The following is a 24,891-nucleotide window of genomic DNA, read 5'->3' on the forward strand; positions in this document are numbered from 1 at the left end:
TGTAATATAAGAAGCTTTGTATAATATTATATTTAAGCAAAAAAATATAGTTAGGGTTTTTTTATTACTAGATCTACATTTTGTTTTATAAGTATTACATTATAAAATGTACGACAGCAAAACTTAAATTTGAATATACAAATATAAATAAACACTCATGGCAAATATAAGTTTAAGCACGATTTAATAGACCAGTGTTCTTCATGGTGTACATACGAGCTGTTTTACTGTGCACAGAAAACTTGGTGAAATTTTTTTATTTTAAATGAAGTTTGTTTTGAACTTTATTTTACAGTCTCATTATTAAACTAACATTTTTAGGCATATGACAAAGTATTAACTTCTTCAAACAAAACTTTAATACTTTTTTTTTTATAAATTCAAAACTAACCATAAAAGTTGTTTCTAAAAACTCCAAGTCTAATTTAAAACAAACACGTATTAACATATGTTTTCATTTGGCTGTAAAAATATTTGTTCCTAACTTACATTTTTAATATGTAAAGATAAAGTTTATATTATAAATCAAGTTAACGTCAATAAAGTTCAAAAATTTTAATTAACTATTTTTATTAAAGTTGAAACTAAAAATTAAAAAGCATTCAATCAATGTGTTATTATAAAAATAATAGTTTATCAGATTTATAACAATTGACTGATTTTCTTTCTTTCGACAAAAGCTTACTCTTATTGTATATCTTAGGGGTGGGCCACGTTTTTCAATCCACAGGCTGGATTTGGAAAATTTTAGTCTTTGGCGTTCCGGAGCATTTCGAATTAGTGTTTTACCAAATCCAGTATCCGAATCCAGCCGGATTATGACTTTTTAGACCCGGATTCGGCAGGGTACAATTTGAAAATATTATCCGGATCCAATTGGATACTCATTTTGAATCGAGGTCCGGATTCATATTTAAATAAAAGTTTTGGATCCAACCGGAATGCAATTTTATGGATACGGTTGATCACTTTTCTGAATCCTTATAATTCACAAAAGTTTCTCAAACGTGACAACTTAAGATGTAGATTGAGACATATCAGATGTTTATATAATGTCTATAAATAGAACTGACATGGTAATTGACAAAGGTACGTATGTTAAATATCATACTTAAATAAACACTTCGCTTAGGGTAATTTGACAAAAAGGTATTCCGACTTAATTAGAACAACACAAAATATTAGGACAAAATTGTGTATTTATTAATACACATTAATTTTTAAGTCTATTTTAAACATGTTTTAAAAGAAAATTTTTTACAGTTTTGTTTTTGTAAAAATGTCTTACAACATTTTATACAAACTTTGTAATACTGACCCTTTGCAGGCCTGTCACTTTGCTCGCGGGCCGATTATTCTCATCTGCGGGATGGATTCGGTTCGCGGGCCGTACGTTGCCCACCCTTGGTATAACTGCTAGTTGTTACTATTTTTGAAAACGAGAACTGTTTTTATCAGTTTTTGACGTAATAAATTTATTAGATTTAGAACGTAAACAACAAATACTTGTATTCGCTGGGTTAATTATTCTGTTTTTAGCAACTAATAGTACTTATTATTAGAGTTATTATTATAGTTAAAAAAGGTCTTAAAAAATAATAATTGGTATAGTTGTACATCACTCTTTAAAGTCACTTTTAAGAAATTTATATGTTATCACTGGCTTGATTTTGGGTTGCCACTGGTTTTTGAGAAATTTCTTCTAGGTTTTTGGGTCTACTTTTAGTTTAAACTAAGTTTAAGCTAAAAAACTTTGTTATATAGTATAACGATTTTGAAAAGATACTGTAGATCTACTTTAAATGTGTTCTGTAAAAAAATTGATGACCACATAAATTTTTTTATCTATATCACACATGTTTTGTATCAAATCGAAATTTTATTACTTAACATGTAAAAGTTGTTTAAAATTCGCAGGTTTTAGTGATTTTGTTCAAAATTACAGGTATTTTTTAATTCCTCAAATTAAAAGTTTTCTCCGGTTATTTTAGCCTGAATTGTCAAATTCAAGGTATTAATCAGGTTTTGTGGCAACCCTGTTAATTTGTGAAAGAAATATTAATTATTCTTGGAGTTTTATTTATCGCAACATCTTCAAGTCGTTAAAATATCCATAAAAAGACAGAATATACAAATTTGTTGTTCTGGTAGCGCAGGGGTCGGCAGCCTTATATGACTCGCGGGCAAATTATTTTAGAAAAACTTGCTCGCGGGCCGCGCTATTTTGAAAAAAAAATCTTTTAGGGCCGCATTTATGTAAAAAAGATTCTAGTAATCAGTGAAAAATATTATTTAAGACCAGAAATTTAACAATTTAAGTAATATAACACCATTAATAAAAAGTACTTATTGAATTAAGAGTCTAATTGTAAGTTTTTATTACAAAACATATAATTTTTATTGTTTTTAAAATGTATATTTTTGGCAGAAAAGGAGCTCGCGGGCCCAGATTTTGACTTAAAGGACCGCACTTGGCCCACGGGCCGCAGTTTGCCGACCCCTGTTGTAGTGGGAAGTAAGGTTATTTTATTGTAATAAACTAAACTAGCAACAATTCCACATATTTTTAAACTCAAAAGTAAACAAATTCATATTTATGGGGGTTATGTTGTTTAAATAATCAAAAGAAGTAGCACCAGTGTACAATTATTTAGGTGCTAAACTATTCACTTCTAAAAATTAAAGTTTGAATTTTCTTAGATTGTTTAATTTATAAACAAGTTTTTTTGTTATACATTAACTTTTAGAACTAAAATTCTACTTATACTTGTTAACACCATTAAACAAAAACTAATAAGATTTAGTGATTCAATCAAGTAATTTCTGCTATATATATTGTTGACAGCAAAACTTAAATTTGAATATAAAACTATAAATAAACACTAATGGCAAATATAAGTTAAAGCACGATTTTTAGACCAGTGTTCTTTACGGTTTAAAAATACAACTGTTTTACTGTGCACAGAAAACTTGGTGAAAAATATTTATTTTATTTTAATGAAGTTTGTTTTGAACTTTATTGTAAAGTCTCATTATTAAACTAATATTTTTAGGCATATGACAAAGTATTAACTTCTTCAAACAAAACTGTAATATTTTTTCAAGTAAATTTATAAGTAACCATAAAAAGTGTTTTTAATAACTCTAAGCCTGATTTAAAATAAGACATAATTAAATATATTTTCATTTGGCTGTAAAATAAAAGCAGCTGTTCTTAAATAACACTTTTGGTATGTAAAGTTAAAGTTTGACTAAATATAACTCAATTTAATGTTAAACAAGTTTAAACATTTTATTTTTATGATTAACTATTTTTTAATGCAAAAACAAATAAATAAAACATTCTCTCAAGTTTTTCTGTGATAGTTTATACGTATTACACTACTTTTCGTCAGAACTTAACAGTAGAACAAATTTAAAACTATGAATAAGTTTTTTAAACAAAAACACAAAAAGTTAAAACTAACAAAGTAATAAGCACAATAAATAATCAGTGTAAAGTAATAAATAATTAAACTCAAATACTACTAACGGATAAAAAATAGATAATTTAACTAAATAAAGACACTTTATAATCAAATTCCTTCTGTTTACACAGTTCTGGTTTCTCCAAAAATATAGAAATAGCCTCCAACTTCACGAGATCAAACACACTATTGCAATGATGGATTATTCTAAATCTGGATATGTCATATTTCCTAGTACAATCTCTATTATTTATTAGATGTTCTGCAACTGAAGATATTTTTGCTGCGTTTTTTGTTGCTATTGTCTTAATTTCAGGTTCTTGTTCGATGAATTTCAATACACAAGCAGGTAGATGTTCTTTTATCCTGGTTTTTAAGTGCCTAGAGGTCTGACCGATATAGCTCTTTTCGCAAGAGCAATTAAACTTGTATACTACACAACTTTTGTCTTGGTCTGGTATCGGGTCCTTCAACTGCACTTTTAATAAAGATTTTGAAAGAAATATAACTCTTGGAAGCACTTGATTGTAAGATGTTTTTGTTAAGTCTTTTAGTTTGCTCTCAAATACTCGTGATTTTTCTCCAATATAAGGTAGTTTTAATATTGCTGGGAACTTCTCCGGTCCAAATAGCCTAGGTTGATTTATGTTATTGTGGTGTGATTTTATCACCTTCTTAATCAAATCTGGTGGGTAACCATTTTTTATTAAAACTTCTTTTATTCTCTCAACCTCTGAATGAAGTAATTCTTTCGAACAGATTCTGTATGCTCTATGGTACAGCGTTTTGATTAGGTTTACTTTACGTTTCTTACTACAAAACGATTGGTAGTGTAAGTATTGCCCAGTGAAAGTTGTTTTTCTATAGACATTCGTTAAGAAGCTTGTTTTATCTTTTATTATTAATATATCCAGAAATGGCAGCTGGTTTTTCTCTTCTACTTCTCTAGTAAAAGAAATCTTTTCATGTAAAGAGTTTAATTTTTGAAAAATAGCTTCATTTTCACTTTCTGTTTTGGATATAACCAAACAATCGTCGACGTATCTTATGTAGACAACCTGTGAAGACAAGTCGTCAGCAATTTTGGATTCTAAATATCCGATAAAAATATTCGCTAGAGTAGGACCCAAAGGTTACCCCATGGCTACGCCGTCTATCTGACTGTAAATTGTATTATTGAAATTAAACTGTACATCACTCGTTGCTATTTTCATCAGCTTTATAAAATTGTTCTTCTCTAAATTAATTTTTCTTATTTCATATAATTTGTCAGCACTTATCTTAATTGATTCTTCTAGTGGTACATTTGTGAACAATTGCTTTACGTCAAAAGATGTTAAAACTGTATTAGTTGATTTAGCATGTCTGATCTTTTCGATAACTTCAAAAGAGTCTTTTACAACGATTTGTGAGTAATAAGCTAAAACTGGTTCTAATAAAAAATTAAGACATCTCGCTAATTTGTGTTGTAGAGACTTGATCATCGACAGAATAGGTCTAAAAGGAATATTTGGTTTATGTAGTTTTGGAAGGCCATACATCCTTGGCCTAATTGAACCAATAGGTTTAATGGATATAAAAACAGATTGTTCTATTTCTTTATTATAAACCAACTTTTTTAGGAAATCAATAATTGATTTCTCTATTTTATTTAAGTTGTCAAATTTACTGGTCGGTCCCAACTTTACAAACTTTGTTGAATCATCTAAAATTTTGTTCATTTTATCTAAGTATTCAGTTATATCCAATAAAACCTGAACCTTTATCAGGTTTTGCTATGACGATTTTATCGTTCTTTTTGATAGTATTAACTGTGTTTACTATTTCTTTTATATTGATCAACTGAATTTTTTCCGGTATTGTTTTAGTACAATTGTGGGCTATAGCTACTAAGTTAGCTTTTAATGTATTGAAATCATTGCCATTCTTAGTTTTAAGGCCACTCAATTTTAATAAAAAATGGTAACCCACCAGATTTGATTAAGAAGGTGATAAAATCACACCACAATAATATAAATCAACCTAGGCTATTTGGACCGGAGAAGTTCCCAGCAATATTAAAACTACCTTATATTGGAGAAAAATCACGAGTATTTGAGAGCAAACTAAAAGACTTAACAAAAACATCTTACAATCAAGTGCTTCCAAGAGTTATATTTCTTTCAAAATCTTTATTAAAAGTGCAGTTGAAGGACCCGATACCAGACCAAGACAAAAGTTGTGTAGTATACAAGTTTAATTGCTCTTGCGAAAAGAGCTATATCGGTCAGACCTCTAGGCACTTAAAAACCAGGATAAAAGAACATCTACCTGCTTGTGTATTGAAATTCATCGAACAAGAACCTGAAATTAAGACAATAGCAACAAAAAACGCAGCAAAAATATCTTCAGTTGCAGAACATCTAATAAATAATAGAGATTGTACTAGGAAATATGACATATCCAGATTTAGAATAATCCATCATTGCAATAGTGTGTTTGATCTCGTGAAGTTGGAGGCTATTTCTATATTTTTGGAGAAACCAGAACTGTGTAAACAGAAGGAATTTGATTATAAAGTGTCTTTATTTAATTAAATTATCTATTTTTTATCCGTTAGTAGTATTTGAGTTTAATTATTTATTACTTTACACTGATTATTTATTGTGCTTATTACTTTGTTAGTTTTAACTTTTTGTGTTTTTGTTTAAAAACTTATTCATAGTTTTAAATTTGTTCTACTGTTAAGTTCTGACGAAAAGTAGTGTAATACGTATAAACTATCACAGAAAAACTTGAGAGAGTGTTTTATTTATTTGTTTTTGCATTAAATATGAATTAGCTGATAATGTTTAAAGTAACTATTTTTTATTAAAGTTGAAACTAAAAATGAAACAGCACCCAGTCAATGTGTTATTATAAAATAATAGTTTATCAGGTTTTATAACAATTGACTGATTTTCTTTCTTTCGACAAAAGCTATGAACTTATTGTATAATGGCTAGTTGTTACTATTTTCAAAAACTAGAATTTTTTTTAACAGTTTCGGCCTTAAATCAATTTTTAGACTAAGAACATAAACAACAAATAGTTGTACTCGCTAGGTCAAGTAATTATTTAATGTTTTTAGCAACTAATAAAAAAAAATCATATCGTATTTATTAGTATCAGTAAGTTAAAAGTTAGAAAAAGTCTTAAAAATAATAATTAGTACAGTTTGTACAACACACTCTTTAAAGTCACTTTTTAGAAATTTATATGTTATCACTGGCTTAATTTTGGGGTTGCCACTGGTTTTTGAGAAATTTCGACCAGGTTTTGGATATATTTTTAGTTTTAACTAAGTTTAAGGTAAAAAACAACGATTTTAAAAAGATACTGTAAAGCTATTTTAAATGTGTTTTGTAACAAAAAAAAATTATGATCACAATTTTTTTTTTAATCTACATGATACATTTTTTGTGTTAAATCGAAATTTTATTACTTAGCATGTAAAAGTTGTTTAAAATCGCAGTTTTTAGTGGCTTTTGTTCAAAATTAAAATCTTTTCCTGGTTATTTTAGCTTAAATCGTCAAGTTGCAGGTATTATTCAGGTTTTGTGGCAACTCTGTCAACTTGTGTGATTTAATTGATAAAAGAAGTATTAACTAACCTCGGAGTTTTATTTGTCGCAACAGCTTCAAGTTGTTATAATATCCATAAAAAGACAATATACATAAATTTGCTTAATAGTAAACAAATTCTTTACTTGTGAAGATTATGTTGTTTAAATAATCAAAAGAACTAGCACCAATGTACAATTATTTAGGTGCTAAACTATTCACTTTTAAAAATTAAAGTTTCTTAGATTTTTTAATTTATAAACAAGTTTTTTTTTTAAAAACATTAACTTTTAGAACTAAAATTCTATTTATACTTGTTAACACCATTAAACAAAAACTATTAAGATTTAGTGATTTAATCAATTAAATTTTGCTATACATATATTGTTCTTCAAAATAATTTAAGTTCTTAAAACGGAGAAATGGTTCATTACTTTACAGGTCAAAACAAAAGTTTTTGAAACAAACAATAGCAACCAACAATAATTTGTTCATTTACATTCTATCTTTCTAAAACTTAATTCGAGACATATTTTTTTTACAAGCAACTAAAAAAAATGCAATAATTTATTTTAATGCAGGATCAGCAATCAGTCAGTTTTTTTAAAGAATTTTGTGAAGTGTTAATTCAATATGTGACGGTAAAACATACAAGCTTTTAGAAAATTTCTCTAGTTATTTACACTTTTTTGAAAGCTCTAACAAAACTCTTGATACGAAAACACCACTTTTAAAAACCAGAGCAGACTATATATAAAAATGTTCTAGCAAGAGTTTAATACAAATATAAATAATTATTTTTTATCACTTTTGGTTTTCTTTACCGGATGAGGGAGCTTTGCTTTCGTGGGACCTTAGCAACCTGAAAAATAAGATTAAATAAAAGGAAAATAAAAACAATAGTATAATAAACTAATAAGAAGAAAAAGTTAGTTGTGACTGAAGACTAAATTTTCTCAATTAAGAAAAAAATCTTTAAAATTTTTGCTTCTGGTTGAAAGAAACTAAAATATATTTTCGAAAAACTACTAAGAAACAAAAAAATATTTATTTAATTAAATTAATATTCACTGAAACAAAAAGTATAAAAGTTTAACTAAACTTTTCTAACTTTTCAAAAAAAATCTGAAAAAGTTTTAAAGTTATACTTGATCTAAAAATGCATAATAAATTTACTCATTGTAACAAAAACTTAAAAAAATGTTAACTACTAAAAACTAAAACTATTAAGAAGAATTTATATTGAAAACAAAATTCCATAATTTAAAAAAAAAAAACACTAGAAATAGCCAAGCTAAATAGTCTTTAAGCTTGGGATAAATTACTTAAAAAAGTTTTTATGAGATTACGGTTTTATTTTTTGGGATTATATGATTTCAATCTCTGAAAAATCGTCTAATAATCGTGCAAAAGTTATTAGAAAAAACAGCTTTGCCAACTACAAGGTTGCCAAAAGTTTTTAGAATTTTTTTCCAGGTTTATGAAAATATTTGGTCTTTTTTAGTATAAAATTAAATTTCAGGTGAAAAACTGTACAACGACATTGAAAGAATACTCAAAGCTAGTCTTTTTTAATTTGAAAAAAATATATGATAGTAAAAATCATATTACTTATATGAAAGATTTTTTATATCTAATCAAAACTTTACATGTAAAAATAGCTTAAAATTCCAGATTTTTTTGCCTTAATTGTCAAACTCCAAGTTTTTCAACGTTTCTACGACATTCAAACTACTTTTAGCAACCCTGTTACTATTTTAATCAAACTAATTTAAAATATTTGAAAAAGTTATAACACTTTGCAGCTAAACTATTTTTGCCATTGATTTTCACTTTAATAAAACTTAAAAAAAAACTAAATCAGACTTATTTGAATTAGCCTGGATTAAATTTTATGTTTTATAAAACCACTGTTCGGTGGACGGTGTTTTAAAAATTTATTACAGGTTTTATGATTTTGTTTCTATAAATCCTTTTCTATAGGTTTTTACAAGTTCAAGTTTGTTGTCCATATTAAGTAAAAATTTTAATGAAAAGTTGTTTTAAAAAAGTATAAAAACACTGAAAAGAAACTGTAATGATACTTAGAGTTTTATTACACAATTTTAAGATACAACAAAAAAGAAGTATGCAATACATATTTCGTATCTAACCTAAGTTTAATTAATTTAGGTAGAAAAATTGTTAAAATTCCAAGTTTTTAAACATTTTTATTAATTCCAGGTTTTTTTCAAATAAAATCAATCTCAAAGTTTTTTTCACCCAAATTTAAAATTACAGGATATTCCAGATGTTTCCAGGTTAAATAAACAACAACAATCAATTTTTTTTTTCGGTGTAATCAAAAACTACAACATTTTAAAACTTAATAAAAAAGGACCTATAGTTGAATCTTCTTCATATATCATTTACTTCGTAATAGAAAAAAAAGTGTCATTATTATCACTAACTCGTTTTACAAATAATTAAAAAAATCTCAAATTTTTTTTTGAGCAACCTGAATTTAGTTTTTTGATTAAAATAAGCAACAAATACTCTTTAAACTTTAAGGAAAAACGTAAGTATATTAGTATTAATTTTCAGATTTTTACTGGCTTGGTAATAAAACAAGACTAAGAAATATACTATATTCTAATTGACACTAACTCGCTTTCACTGCTTTTCTTCTGTTTTCAACTTGTTTCAGCGTCCTAAACATCAAAATAGTACAAAAAAAAGAATTAAATTTAAGTTGATAAAAAATAGAAAAAAAGGTTCAACCATTTTTTAGAGCAACTAATTAAAAAATTAAACTATTCAAATTAAATTAAAGATAAACCTCTCGGATTAAAGAAACAATTTAATGAACTCTGAAATTTACTTAATTTAATTTTTAAAGTCTACAAGTTTTGTTATTTTTTATTATTAGAAAACAAAGACATAAGTAATCAACTAGTTTAATTTTATTTTTCTCAACTACCTACAATTATTGTTTTAGCGCAACAGGTTACAATCTTGATAGAATTTTAGTTAAAGCAAAACATATATATAAATATATATCAATTAAGGCCATATGGGGAGTCAACATTGAAAAAAAAATAACATTGGCTTATATGAAAGCTTTGAGTATAAACTAAAAGCTAGTTTTACAAGCTTTTTTAACCTTCAAGATATTGTAACTTATCTAAAAAGTTTCCGATGCAAACATAAAAATTGCAAATTTTACAAGGTCAATTTTCTGGGAAGTTCAAAAATTAACTAAAAAAAAAAATCTTCTCCTTTGTTTTTTGAAAAAATGACATCAAAACTTTAGAAAACATTTCTTATATAGTTTAAAAGACTTTAAGTGTTGATAATTAAAAAAAAAACGTAAGAAAATAAAACAAAATATAAGTGTTTTTTTTTACTTTATAATTTTTTTAAAAATTCTGTTGTGAATCGATTTATAAATTAGCCAAAGACTTAAACATGAAAAAGATTGGTAAAAAATGTAGGAGAAAAAATATTTTTAGTGAAATAGTCATTTTTAGTGTTTTTGTTAAGCGCCTTCCATTAGGAACCCATTGACTTTGATCGCTTTTATCTCAAAAGTTACTTTGAATTTTGTTAAGCGGTTAAGAATGTCTGATAGCTGAGATAAAACGAAAAAAATGTATATAAAATAAAATCAACTTGTAAAAATCAAGGTGGACCTCCATATGGCCTTAATTGTATTTCACATCAAATTAAACAAACCTGAACAGAGCGGCCGCTTCCTTTATTTTGCTGAAATCTATGCAGAACGCTTGCAGTTCGATGAAAATCGCGTCGACGTCGACTATCTTGTTCCTGATCAGCGATTGGAGGAGAACGCAGACAAGACGAACCATGCGACTCTAAGCGGATAACGTTATTTTGTTTATAATTATTAAAACACTGAGTTTTTTTTATCTACTAAATTTATATTATGTTTCAAATTCGTTAATTAAAAACTATTCACTAAACTTAATTTCCGAACAAACTATGCAATTCAAACTTATAAAAAAATTATTATTGATGTTATAGCTCTTTTAAGATATCTCCGATTGCAAACTTAAAATCAAATTTTTTTTTTATTTTTTAATATAATTGTCAGAACTTGAACTGTTTTAGATCTAGCGAATATATACACCAGGGTTTCCGAAAGTGAGTGGTACCGCTCGCCTGGGGGCAATTTTAGTAAGTTGGGGGGCAACAATTAGTAAAGGGGCGAAAGGGGAGGGATTTAAAATTTTGGGAATTATACTAGATATTCTTGAGTTGCAGATGAAGAGTGAAAAAAAGATGTTTTTAATGGTAGTCTTGTTGGTGGGAGAAATAGCCTTTTTAATTTTTTCAAGGGGGCGATTTTAAAAAAAAGTTTGGGAAACCCTGGTATACACGATAGCTTCTTACACTCAAATTGTCAAGCGTATAGTTTTTACAAATTAGTTGAGAAAAAGCATAAAATTTATTGCCGCAATAATTAATGAATTAAAATTTTAAAACTAAACCTGCGGACAACTAATTAGTTTGTTTTGACAACTTTGGTTTTCAACAACTATTTGGGATAAATATTTAAAAAAAATTTCTGTGTAAAAAAAAAACTTCATTTCAGTGATAAATTTATTTTAAAATGTATCAAGCTTTTAAATGCTGGTGATATTATATACGAATAACAATTATATAACATTAAGGTAGGGTTAGCATTGTAATAATTAAAAAAATTTTCTAAATTATGATTATTTGTTTTTATTTCAACCACATAAGTTTAAGCCTTTTATTTAGTTGTTTATAAGCTTACATTGTTTGTATTTAACTTTTATTCTTGATTATAAATTTATTTTATTTCTTTTTTTATTGTGTCCTGTTCAAGTGGCTGGCTTTGATGCCCGTGTCCAACATTGCACAATAAGCAATTAAAAAACAATGTAAATTGAAGTTGGAGCTAATTAAGTAACAATTCTTATTATTATTTACTTTATTTGTAAATAACTTTAATACTAACTTTGAAGACACATGATGATGCTTGTATATACGAATTATTATCTATAACAAATACCATTAAGTTAGGGTTAGAAAAGTAAAAATCTCAATTATTTTACACAGATTTTTGACAATTTTAACACTAACTTGGGTCCAAGTATCTCCTTCATTGTTTTCCTCAAAATCCTTTACAACAAAAAACAAAAAAAAAAAACAAATTAAATATAATATATTGTTAAAAAAATGTTTACGTCAATTTAAAATATATTTTTACAAACACAAAATGCCAACGACAAAAATTAAAGTAAATTAAAGTTAAAAAACAGTTTATGTTGACTAAACACTTAAGTTAATTATTAAATGGAAAAAGTGCAAGGTAAGCTACTAATGTTGAGTTTTTGGTTTGTAAATTTTAATTGTTCATTTAAATTCAATATCCTTTATACATAATTTATAGTTTTTTATTTTTTAGATATTTAATAAAAATTTTATATTTTATTTTTTCGTATATTTTAAATACTTTAAAATGCTAGTTTAAGTTTCAACACAACCGCTTCAAATACTGTTAAAATATAATTAATTAAGTATGTAATCAAAATAAAACACTAAGATTTTTGTATTAATTCCTGAAACTTTAATATTCATGTAATATAAAACAAATCAATTGTCAAACCTGCTTGTATTTATCATTTTCTTTTTTGCAGCACACCTTTATGCACCTGACCACGTAGAAGTTGATGAACTGATGGGGAAGCTTCACACACATGCTCAGTCTGTTCACCACCTGATAACAGATTAATATGTTAATATATATATATATATATATATATATATAACATTTAAAACAGGGGTCGGCAGCCTTATGTGACTCGCGGGCCAATTTTCTTAAAAAAAATTGCTCGCGGGCCGCACTATTTAGAGAAAAACCTTTTGAGGACCGCATTTATCTTAAAAAATTCTAGTAATCAGTAGAAAAATATTATTTAAGATCAAAAGTATAACAAATAAAGTAATATTAGACCATTAATAAAGAGTATTTATTGAATTAACAGCATAAATGTAAGTTTTTATCACAAAAAATATAATTTTTATTGTTTTTAAAATGTATACTTTTTGCTGAAAAGGAGCTCGCGGGCCGCAGATTTTGACTTAAAGGGCCGCATTTGGCCCACGTGCCGCAGTTTGCCGACCCCTGATTTAAAATAATGTGCAACTTCAATAATAAATTAATTGGGGAAGTTTTACGCATATACTGAGTCTGTTCACCACCTGAAAATAAGGATATCATGTTGCTATATGTTCAAAAATAATAATACGCATTAATATCACACACATGTCAAGTCTGTTCACTACTTAATAATAGATTAATATGTAAACATTCAGTATAATATTAATTGTAAGAATACTCTTTCACACAAATTCTAGGTCTGATTAGTGCATGTGAATAAAAAAAATATAATACAAAGTAACTAAATTACTTTGATTAAATAAGCAAAAATAATTATGATTAGCATTTTATATTTGAAATGAATTAAAAACTTTTGTCAAGTAAGAATATGACATAAAACATTGTCTTTTAAAATAAATATTTATTGCTGAATAATATCTTTTAATTGAAAACGGTGTAGCAAAATAAACTTTTTTGAACATTTGTTACTAAAACAAAACGGATAAAAGTAGATTGTTTAATAAAACGGTCTAACATATAAATAGCGAAATACAACTTGTTTTAATAAAAGAAATATTTTAGACATTTTCATAATAATAAAAAACAAACAATAAACTGTTTTTAAAGTTATATTCAAAACAACGTGTTAGGAAATTGGAATTAGTTAGAAACTAAAAAGATTGTTTTTAAGACTAATGTGGTAATAATTTACAAAATTAGCTACAAAAATGTAAAGCATAAATTTTTTTAAACTTTGTAGCCCATAGTTACAAAAATTAATTTAGAACTTTCAATAAGTATTTTGTCTATAAATTTAATTTTATACTAATTTTACACTTAGTTTGATCATTTAAATTCTGCTATCAAAAAAAATATCTTTAACGAAGTTGTGTAAGTGTATAAAATGTAAATAATGAATAAAATAATTTTTTAAAAGTTTTTATTATAATATTAAGAACAATATAATAAATTATACAGAACCATAGCAATTTTGATACAGAAAACATATAAACACACGCTTACGGCTAAAAGTTGTACAACACAATGCAGAACAATATTTTATGTATGACTGCTTAACTCAATAACTGCGTAACAATCAAATTAAAATTATACAAAAAGATTCAGGTGAACATAGACTTCTGTGCAAAGAAATGTCCTCATTAATACCGCACAAAATATTTTTCAAAGTATATGAACTTAAACCTTCACACTGTATATTTAAAATTAACACAACAAGATGCAAAATAACTATTAGCTTATTATTGAAAACGTTATACTAATTGTACAACAGTTATATGTTTTTTACAAACAAACTCGAACCTCCATAGATTGCAGAGACATTTCCATGTCGACTAGAGCGGCCAAGTAGTCGTTGTGCATCGATGTTTTGATTAGTATGGCCAGTACTTCAATTGCTATGAGAGGATTCCAATCAACTAGGTTCTTCAACCTATGATAAAATAATAATATATATATATATATATGTAGTTAATAATTAGTATTGTCAGTACTTCAATTGCTATTAGAGGGTTCCAATCTACTAAGTTCTTCAACCTATGATAAAATGTTAATAATATATATAGTAAATAATTAGTATGGTTTGAAGGTATTGCTAAAAGAGGATAGAAATCTACCAATTTTTCCAACCTATAGTAATGACAATATACTAGATAATTAGTATTTTCTGTACGTATAAGGTCAAAAAATAAATAAATAATTAATTTTTAGAGGTCAGCCCCGATTGGGTCAATAACTTCTCAACTTCTCTGTTTAAATAAACAACAATAAAACAACAAGATTTTAGGAACTTGAACCTTTTTGGTTAATAACTTTCTGAATTTCTTAATAAAACAACTGTATTAAATAAAAACAAAATACTTTTTCGAGCTGAGTCCCGATTTCTGAATTTTATTTGTTGAATAAATGTTTTAAATAAAAAAAAAAAACAATAAAATCAAACTTTTTCGAGCTAAGCCCTGATTGGTTCAACAGCTTCTGAGTTTCCTTGTCCCTTTTCTCCTTGGGTTTCTCATTGATCTTCCGCAGTTCCTTCACGACCATTTCCGTTTCGTCGCCATCCAGCGGCGTCTCCATCGCTTTCTTCAGCAGATCTCGAACCTGATTGGCTGTTAGAACAAACGGTGTCAGTTGATTGGACAATACTTTTTTACGCTCCAAAGTGATGTAAATAATGTTTATTAAAAATTATCTATCTAAAACTATTATTAAAACGTTAATGTTGGTTAAAATGTTAATCAGTGTGATTAGATTAGCCGAATGAATAGTATTTGATCAGCTGTAAGAGTTATTAGCGGACCTCAAACCTGATTGGCTGAAATAATATCGTTGCATTTTTATTGGCTGAAAACGAGTTGAATTAACTTGATTGAGTATTGAATGTTGAAAGTTTAAATATAATCTTAGCGTCGATTGCGTTGTTATTTTTTAAACTTGTCTGGAGTTTGAAACAAGTCAAAATTTATTTACATTAAACTTAATTAGAACTATGACTAATATAAAATAGTGTAAGTATTTTTCACATAATCTCTGTTAAAAATGTAAAAACATATGTTAATAAAAACAATCAACACTAAATAAATTTATTGCAACCAAAAACAAATACTATAAAAAAGACTTGTTCCAAAATCAAATGTAGTTGCGCACAGAAGAACTAATTGTAAGAAAAAACTAAAAAACTAATAACGCATTTTGAAACAAAAAAAAAACAAAACTTTAAAGCTTTGAAAACTTAAATATAAACTTTTTTTAAAAGAATTAACTTAATCTGTGTTTTTTGTAATCTGTAAAAAGTAAATTTAAAACAAAAAACAAATAATAAAAACAAAAACATAACAACTAGAGAACAACAAATTAAATTTAATCAAAATATTTGAAAAAAATTTAGATAGTTTGTCTTGAAATGTGTTTATCAAAAGATTTTTTATTAAAAAAACAAATTTGAATAAGAACAGTTTTTTGAATCAACAGTTCATAAGTTTATAACAGTTGCAAAAAATGTTCTTATCTTTTTTTAATGTCAATTTTCGTGTGTTTTTTATTCATTAAACTAAGAGTTTACTTTGACGAAATAAGCTTACACTATATTTAACTGTTGTGCTTGTACTTCACATAAAAAACTGAACATTTAAAACATTACAACTCAAAACGAATATAACAAGTTTAAAATAAATGTTGTTGCGTGAAACCATTACACAAAGTGGACAACAAAGTAAAAAGTTGCTCAATGAAAAAGTATAAACAAAAAAAGTGTGGGAACTAAAACTTTTTATAAATTTTCACTTGTGGGTATATTTATAATAAACATATGTGTAAAGTAATTGTAATTGTGTGTAATATACCAACATGGTTACCATAGAAAAGAAATCATTTTAATTGACTTGAACAACAAGTAAAAATGCTTTGTAAACAATATACCCGTTAATCCTATCACATCTCTATATATCCTATCGTATCTCTTCAACATTTGTTCGAACTTCTGTTGATTTTTAATCACGTAACCGAGGTTTCTAATTTGAACGTGCGTCAAAAATTCCCTGTTTTCCACTCGTTGTATGTTACCTGAAACGACGGGGTTGCAACAATCAAGTAGAATTTTGATGCTTCAACACTGTTTTACACCATCCAATTTAGATAGTTTTGAGAATTTTTTACAAAGGAGAAACTGCTTTCAACAAAAAATAATGTGCAATATTCAAACTGTCGCAATTACTTTTGATCTTTTGAGACTATGGTTAAGAACAACTTTCAATATAAGTAAACTGGTAATGATCGAACGATGATATTTTTTTCTACTTTTTACAGAGAATTTTTTTTTATTCAGAGAAATCTTCAAAACTAAAAATATTTTTAGTAAGTAACCAGCAAAGAAAGAACAGGTTTTGAAAAACTCTCCAAAAACAGTTGATGGCCAATAAGAAAATTATAATTAAAATAATGCTGTCTTTAAGCTTTAAACGGCATAAAATAATCAATAGTAAAAAGTATTCTGGCGGCAAAGTATAACCTTTGAACACTTTAACACATCATCAAAATTTCTTTGAAATTTAAATAAATTAAAGTTTTTGAAAGATGAATGAAATAAAGTGAGAAACAAAGTTCCTAATTACTTCATCAAAGAAAATAAGATAGATATTTTTATACATTTATCATTACTGCTTTATATTTTTCAAAAGTTCTTCAACTTGCGGTTTAGGCAAGCATTTAATTTAGTTGTTAATTTAACATGATCAAATAACAAAAACTATATATAAACTAATGGCTTAAAAACCAAGTTAATGAAATTAAAAGATTAAGGTGAGAAATAACCTTCTATCTATATAAATTTCTTTCATACATTTATCGTTCTCGCTTCGTTTTTCTATAAACCTTTAGCTCGCGGTTTAGTAAAATATTTTAATTTAATCATTTGTAAATTTCAGTTCTAATATGTTGTAATTGCAAAAAATATATGGTAATGGCAGAAAATTTAGACTAAAAAAACAAAGAAACAAAATGACATTTCATCAAGAAAAGCATTTTCAAAATAAATGAGTTTAAGATTAATAAACTAACATGTATTTATATAAACACATAGTTCATAAAAACAAAAATATAGCTTTAAAATTATAAAGGAATACTACAAGCAATAAGTAAAAAAAATCTGCTAGTTGAATAAAGTTAAAGGAGACGTTTAAATAGCTATAATCTATTTGATTTAGTGAGTTTGAAGAAAATAAAATACTTACAGAAAACATAATGATTACCTAATTTAAAACAAAATGGGACATATTTATCAAAAAAATGGAAAATCAAACAAATTTGAATTTTTCCACATCAAAAAATATATGGCAGTTAATTTTAGTTCTTTAATTTAAAACAGAATAAAGTGTCTATAAACAAAAAAAATTATATTCAAAAAACAAAAACAAATTGAGGTCTTCGCACGTTTTTCGTCCGTCATATAAACAATAAAACAGATTTTACTAGATATCAATAACAAAAAAAAACTTGGGTTCTTGCGCATAAAAAAAATAAAACTATCTTTAAGTTATTAAATCAAGCAAATTAAGATATTAAAAACAAAAACAAATTTAAGTTCTTGCGCATAAAAATAATAAAATTGTTTTAAAGTTATATAAAAGAAAAAACAAACTTGGGTTCTCGCACATTTTTCGTTTGTCATAAAAACAATAAAACAATTTTCAAGTTATTATATTAAATAACAAAATATCTATAACAAAAACAAACTTGGGTTCTCGCACATTTTTTCGTCCCACATCAGCTCGTGGAAGTCGTCGTCGCAATCCGGGTTCAGCCAGGGGAGTTCCCCGTCGAACACGGGGTGCAGCATGGGGATGGGGCGGATGAACTCGGGTTTGAATTTCTGCAGGACCGGCGCGTTGGAGCCCGTCAGTAGAGCTTCGCGGGTGTGCTTCCTGTCCTCACTTTGCTTGTCTGGAAATATAAAAAAATGTTAGGTTTTTCAATTTAGAGCAAACTAATGTTTCTAAAATACACTACTGTTGAAATTAGTGATCAATTTATGTCAAATTTGTCGTTGTCAATAGAAAAATAAACTATCAGTACAGTAGTAGTAGTTCAACAAAATATTTATTGAGGATTTTTTGAACTGCCTTCAACTTTATAGTTTTTACAAATTCATTAAAGTTTAGTTTTTAATTTAGCACTACCAAAGTATACAACATTTCAAAAGAAAGATTAAAAAACTTTTAATAATATTTTTCTACAAATAATGAAAACCTGATATTCGTATTTTTATTACCCTTGTTTGTTAATTAGCATTAAAAGTTCCTTATACTTATTCTTTGAAATTTGAAAAGTAGTTTTAACTTTCACACCTTAATTGCCTCACATAAAGGTTAAGTATTATCAAACTATATATTATGAAATAATTTATTTAAACAAGTAGTACATTGGTATATATTTTTACAGACACCTTATACAAAATTTAAAAACCTAATCACTTTACTAACCTGAACTGCCCTTGCTATCGCACGAGGGCAGTGGGAAGGGAATGATGCAACTGGCGTTCGACTTGACCGAAGGCAGAAGTCCGGTCTGCCTCGCCACCAGTTTCAGCTGCAGCTCGCTGATGTCGTTGTCATCGGGCACCTTCACCTTGGTGGTGAACACGTCCTTTGGCGACTTCTTGTTCAGTTTCGGCTGGTTGCTCGTGACGAGCTGCATGAAAATGTGAAAGTTTTATTTTTTTAACACTTGAAGCGAAAAAACTTTTAATTTAAACTTCAGATAATCAAAAGGTAAAAAGTTAAAATTAAAATGATAATAATAGTTTTCAAAAAAGGATAGCACCTGTAAAGTACTAAAATTTATCTATCACTATAAAACAAAAAATATCTTCAACTTTTTCTGTAAGCCAATATTATGATTCTAGATATAATTTAAGCCAATAACTAATGTTTACCATTACCATAGTTTATTTACTTTAATGTTTGAACATTTTCAACTTGATTTATTCATACTGAAGCTCATTAAGCAAAGAGAAATAAAAAATAAAAAACGAAAAATTTAGAAGAACAAATGTTACTAGAATCAATTTATTAAAAAAGTGCAAAATACCTGTCTGATGATTTTTTCCTTCAGCTTAAGATTTATTTATACTTATAAAATTATTAAGCAAAGTTTTGTTTTTGATAAACTATTGAAGATTATTGTTAATTATATAATTATAGTATACAAAATACCTGTCTGATGAAGTCTTTTTCTTCAGGCGTCAGCACTGGCAATTTCGCGTAATCCACCATGAAGTTGACCTTGGTGCTTACTTCTTTGATTGCTTCACTGTGATCAGCACTCAACAGGGACACAAACACCGAAGCAAACGGGTTGTCACAAACCTTTGAAAATTGTATAACATTTATATGAACTATAAAGTGAGATAAGAATTACTAGAAGGCATCTAAATTGCAAGGCATTGTACAAAATATGTGCTTTGTTATTAAGTTAGTTTACATACAGCTATTATACTACTAAACCATTTTAATGATACATATTATGATGAATAGTATATTTTTAAAATCTTTGTTTAAATTCTAATTTTTTTTAGGATTATGAACATATTAATCACACTTTAATGTTGATATAAAATACACTACAAAATCATCAGTTGACACAAGCCTGTAACTTAATAAATAGTAATTATTTTACTGTTAATTAGTTATTGATGTTTAGCCTTTTGTCTTACAGTTTACTATATTAAAATTAAGTAATTTTAACTTCATTCGAAACACTTTAGACATTCTAGAAGTATTGTGTTAGTATAAAGCTATTACATAGTCTTACACTGCTAAGTAATTTAAATTTGTCCATTTAGTACTTAACAGGGTTCGTGCGCAAGTTTTTTTTTCATTTAGCCTGGCTGAGACCAATTTAGCCTGACATTTTTTCAAAGTAAGGAAAATCCCATTTAGAAGTCAATTTAGGTACTGGGGGGTCTTGATTAGAACTATTGTAGTCTCCGACTTCAACCAGCTTTATCTCAAAAATATTTTGAGCTTTAAAAATCTGCAAAGGGCAACTCATAGCTTAGTTACAACTCAATTAAATAAGACTTAATTGTGAAAAAGGTGATTGACCCCCCTATGCCCTTAACATAACAAATTCAGTGATAAGTTTTAAAATAAAAGTTATATCTAATCTATTACTAGTGTAAAAATTTAATATATATTACTAAACACAATTGTTTAATTTAATTAAGCACTAAGTAAAAACATTATAACCAGAAGATTTATAACAAAACAACGTGCATTGTTGTGTTTTATTAATATCTAAAATTAAACGCTTACATAAGTATCAAAATAAATATAAAAAAATTTTATAGTATTTTGACTAATACTAAAAATTAATACATAATTATAAATCCTAAACTCTAAATAAATACAGTGATTGTTGATGTGGTATCAGATTTGAAAAGCTTACACTTGAATTAAAAATAAAACCTTTAATATTTTGTTCTTGTACAGAAAAATTAATTGTACCTAAAATTTGTACTCCGACAAATTTTAGTACTTATATCTTAAGCTAAGTTTTAGTGTTAAGTGTAGTGAATATCTCTAATAACTTTAAACAAACAGTTAAGTATATGAATAAACTGTTAAGAGCTTTAATCTTAAAAGTATTTGGTATAAAGCTTATAAATTAGAAATTAAAACAGTTCAACTAACTAAACTCTGAAATACATAGCTGATGTAAACAAATTCAAACAAACAGCTAAGTTGTTGAACTAAACTGTAAGGTTTAAACTGTATTTTTTTTATATATATATAATCTACTCGAAACAAAATAATGAAGATTTTTAATTTTTTTAAAAGATTCAACAAAAAATTTTAAGCATTTATTTGTACAAATACTGACTGATTATGTCTTTAATAACTTAATCTTTATTTTGAAATAAATTCACATTTCAATTGATCTTAAAACAGTTAATCAATTTTTTCTAATCAAAAATTTTCAAGCATTTGAACTGAGAAAAACTGAGATTCTCAGATTTTTTAATAAAAAAACTGATTTAGCCTGACGTTTTTCAACTTTTTTCAATAAAACTGATTTAGTCTGACTTAGCCTGATTCGGCCTGACGCACACGAACCCTGACTTAATTAAATGTTAGTGTAAACCGTTAATTAAGCACTTGATAATTACTTTATACATGCAAACCTGTGTGTCAGTGCGCTGGTACATTTCATAGAGGAGAAAAATAGATCCCAAACGCTGGTGCTTCTGTGGCAGGAGGTCGGGACTTTGCAGAAGGAGGACAATGGCCGTACCAACCTTAAAGTTGTCCTGCGGATTGTTTTTAAATTTGTATTTTTTAGTACTTCTAGTTAGGCAAAACAATATATACAAAGCAATTTGTCAGTACAACATTTAAAGACAAACAAAAATCTTAAGGTACAATTTCTCTGTTTTTTAAATATTTTTTACTATATTCAAATATTTACTTACATCAATAGTTTATTATTTATAAACAAATTGTTGAAATCAAAAAAAAAATTACTTACCATACTATACCAACAAAACTTGACTGCAGTCAATGAAACATATTTTTTATGTAAATAAATTGATAGATTTACATTTTTTACTCGATATATTTTAGGTATTAAACAAAGTATTACTTTTATACTTAGTCGTCAAATTGTTTTTTTAATCTTTAGAGGTTGTTCGCCATACTTAACAATTAAAATAACACCAACCTGTTTACTGAACTGGCCACTGAATTTGGAGTACAGTTTGTCAAAGGATTCTCCAAACATTTCCTTGCTGTCAAATATCGACATGAGCTTGTCTGTTTCTTTCATGTTGAGTGCCATGATGATGAGTGTTCAAACAGTTAATATAACAGTAATTGCCTACAAACTGTAAAAATTTAGATTTTAATTATAAATACAAAATAATAAGTATAAATAGTATAAATGAAATGAGTTGGTTTAAAACACTAGGAATAGTTTTGTAAGTTAAAAAACTGTGTTATGTTAGAGAGGAGAGTAATTGCTTACAAACTGCAAAAAATTATTTTATAATTCAACGTTTAAGTTGAGAAACATTGTTCATTATTTTAAGCTTCAAAGCCAGGTGCCTGCTTAAATACGTACATAGTAACAACTAAATTATGAAACTAATTGTTTAATTAGTTTATATTTTAAAATGTATGTTGATGATGAGTGACCAAACAGTTTCAAACAAATGTTTTTGCATGCATACTAACTACAATGTAATTTATCTAGTTAAAAAATGTTTAGTATTTGTTTTAAATTTATTGTATGAAAAAAATTAAGATATGACCACTAATTGAGAGTGATATGGTGAGCTCAAAGAGTTATTAAAACAGTAATTGACTTCATACTGGAATAATATACATGGTAATTAAAGCATTTAAAACTCAGAAACACCTGAAAACATTTGAAAAAATTTGGGTACTAATGTTATAAAAAATTTTAATAGTTTTTTATGTAAAAAAAACTGTATAATATTATATTAAGGCCATAGGAAGGGTTAGCCATGTTTTTGACAACTTGATCTTATTGTATAGAGTTTTTTCTAAGCTTCAAGATGCTTTTTATTGTTTTAAAAAAATAAAACTATTTTTTGAGATATGACCAGTCAAAGTTGGGCTGCATAATAGATTCCCTATTGGAAGGGAAAACTAAAACCGCAAAAAATAAGACCATTTTATTTAAAATATATCTCTTCCTACATTTTTCAAAAAGTCTTCTTCAAACTTTAACATTCTAATCTTTATACAATAACAAAAAAATGTTACTTTGGACTTTGAAAAAAAATGTTAAACCATTATTTAAAAAAAAGGACTTTCTTTTTTATTTTATGTTTGTTATAAAATTTCAATTTTTGCATTGTTAAAATTCATAACTAAAATATTTTTCTTTTATATAAGGAACATTTCCTGAAAATTTGAAGATTGCTTGAAAAATGAAGGAGGAGATAGATTTTTAGTAAGTTTTAAAATTTCCAAGAAAATTAATCCCAAAAAATTTGTGGTTCATAGTTTGTATTGAAAACTTTTTACAAAAAATAAAATATCTCAAAAGTTGAATGATATTTTTGAATTCTATAAAGACTGGCTTGTAACTTTAATTTAGAAGCTAAAGTAAATTTTTGTAAAAAAAAGTGTTTAACCCCCCCTCCCCCTTATGGCCTTAAGGGCATGGGGAGGTAAATCTTTTTTACAACTTAATCCTATTTTGTTGAGTTTTAACCAAGCTGGAAGTTGCTTTTTACAGATTTTTAAAGTTCAAAATAATTTTTAGGATAAAGTAAGTCGAATTTGGAGAGTTCAATAGGTTCCTTATGGAAGGCGAAAACTAGAACAAGGAATAAAAATAAATTAATAAAAATATATCCCCTTCTACGTTTTTAGAGATCAATACTTCAAAGTTTCAGGAAATGTTTTTTGCAGTATGAAGAAAAGTTGTTGGATCAAAATCTAAAAAAAATAAAATTAAAGTTTATGAAAAACTAAAAAAGTTTTTTTTTTTGTTTTGTTTTTTTGTTATAAAACATTTTTTTTTGTTTGATAGTTTAATGATAGTTTTTTTTTCAAGAGTAGTGAATAGGTAGCTAAATAGCTAAAAAAAATAAATTAGCATTTCAAAATTAATAACAATAAAGTTTTTGAAGAAAATTGGTGATAAAAAACAACAAATTTTGAAACTGGATCAACAAAGTCTTATTTAAGATTTAGAATCCAAAAAAAAAATTGTCCTGATTTTTTTTCAAATCCTTAAACTATCCTTAAGTTTTTATTGGAAAAAATTATCCTCAGTTGAAAAGAATTCATGATGTCGTGAGTTGTCCTTGGTCATCCTGAATTTTTTTATTTATTTTCAAATATCTTGAGTTATTTTAAGTGTGTGGAAACTATGTAGAATTCATTTTTTATACTAAATATACAGGGTTGCTACTTGTTTTTTCAAAAAATTTTCCAGGTTTTTAAAAGTACACATTTTGTGTCTATATTTAGTTTAAAGTTAAGTTAAAGGTAAGAAACTGTGTTAAATAGTATAAAAACATTGAAAAGATACTGTAAAGCTACTTAATATATGTTTTTTTATAAACAAAAAAATTTGATGATGACAAAAATTCATATGATAGATTATCTATTCATATGATATGATAGATTTTTTGAGTCAAACCAAAACTTTACTACTGAACATGTG

General features: G+C 26.6%; 1 protein-coding gene across 2 annotated transcripts; it reads right to left on the reverse strand.

The window, feature by feature from the left end:
* Positions 1 to 7,589: 7,589 nt before the first annotated feature.
* Positions 7,590 to 22,567, reverse strand: LOC145835765 (CCR4-NOT transcription complex subunit 11-like). 2 transcript variants are annotated; one of them, XM_082943480.1, is made up of 11 exons: positions 22,411 to 22,567; positions 21,875 to 22,000; positions 19,905 to 20,057; positions 19,173 to 19,380; positions 18,427 to 18,633; positions 15,140 to 15,305; positions 14,500 to 14,629; positions 12,685 to 12,795; positions 10,764 to 10,903; positions 9,696 to 9,739; positions 7,590 to 7,911 (listed from the first exon to the last, which is right to left on the reverse strand). In XM_082943480.1, exons 1-11 carry the CDS (start codon positions 22,525 to 22,527, stop codon positions 7,904 to 7,906), a joined length of 1,410 nt encoding a protein of 469 aa, XP_082799606.1. In that variant the 5' UTR covers positions 22,528 to 22,567; the 3' UTR covers positions 7,590 to 7,903. The 2 variants fall into 2 exon arrangements, with proteins under 2 accessions (XP_082799606.1, XP_082799605.1); XM_082943479.1 differs by lacking the exon at positions 9,696 to 9,739.
* Between the last annotated feature and the right edge of the window lie 2,324 nt (positions 22,568 to 24,891).

The sequence above is a fragment of the Thalia democratica genome, chromosome 5, assembly GCF_965202585.1.
Source record: "Thalia democratica chromosome 5, ktThaDemo2.hap1.1, whole genome shotgun sequence".
NCBI classification, from domain to species: Eukaryota; Metazoa; Chordata; class Thaliacea; order Salpida; family Salpidae; genus Thalia; species Thalia democratica.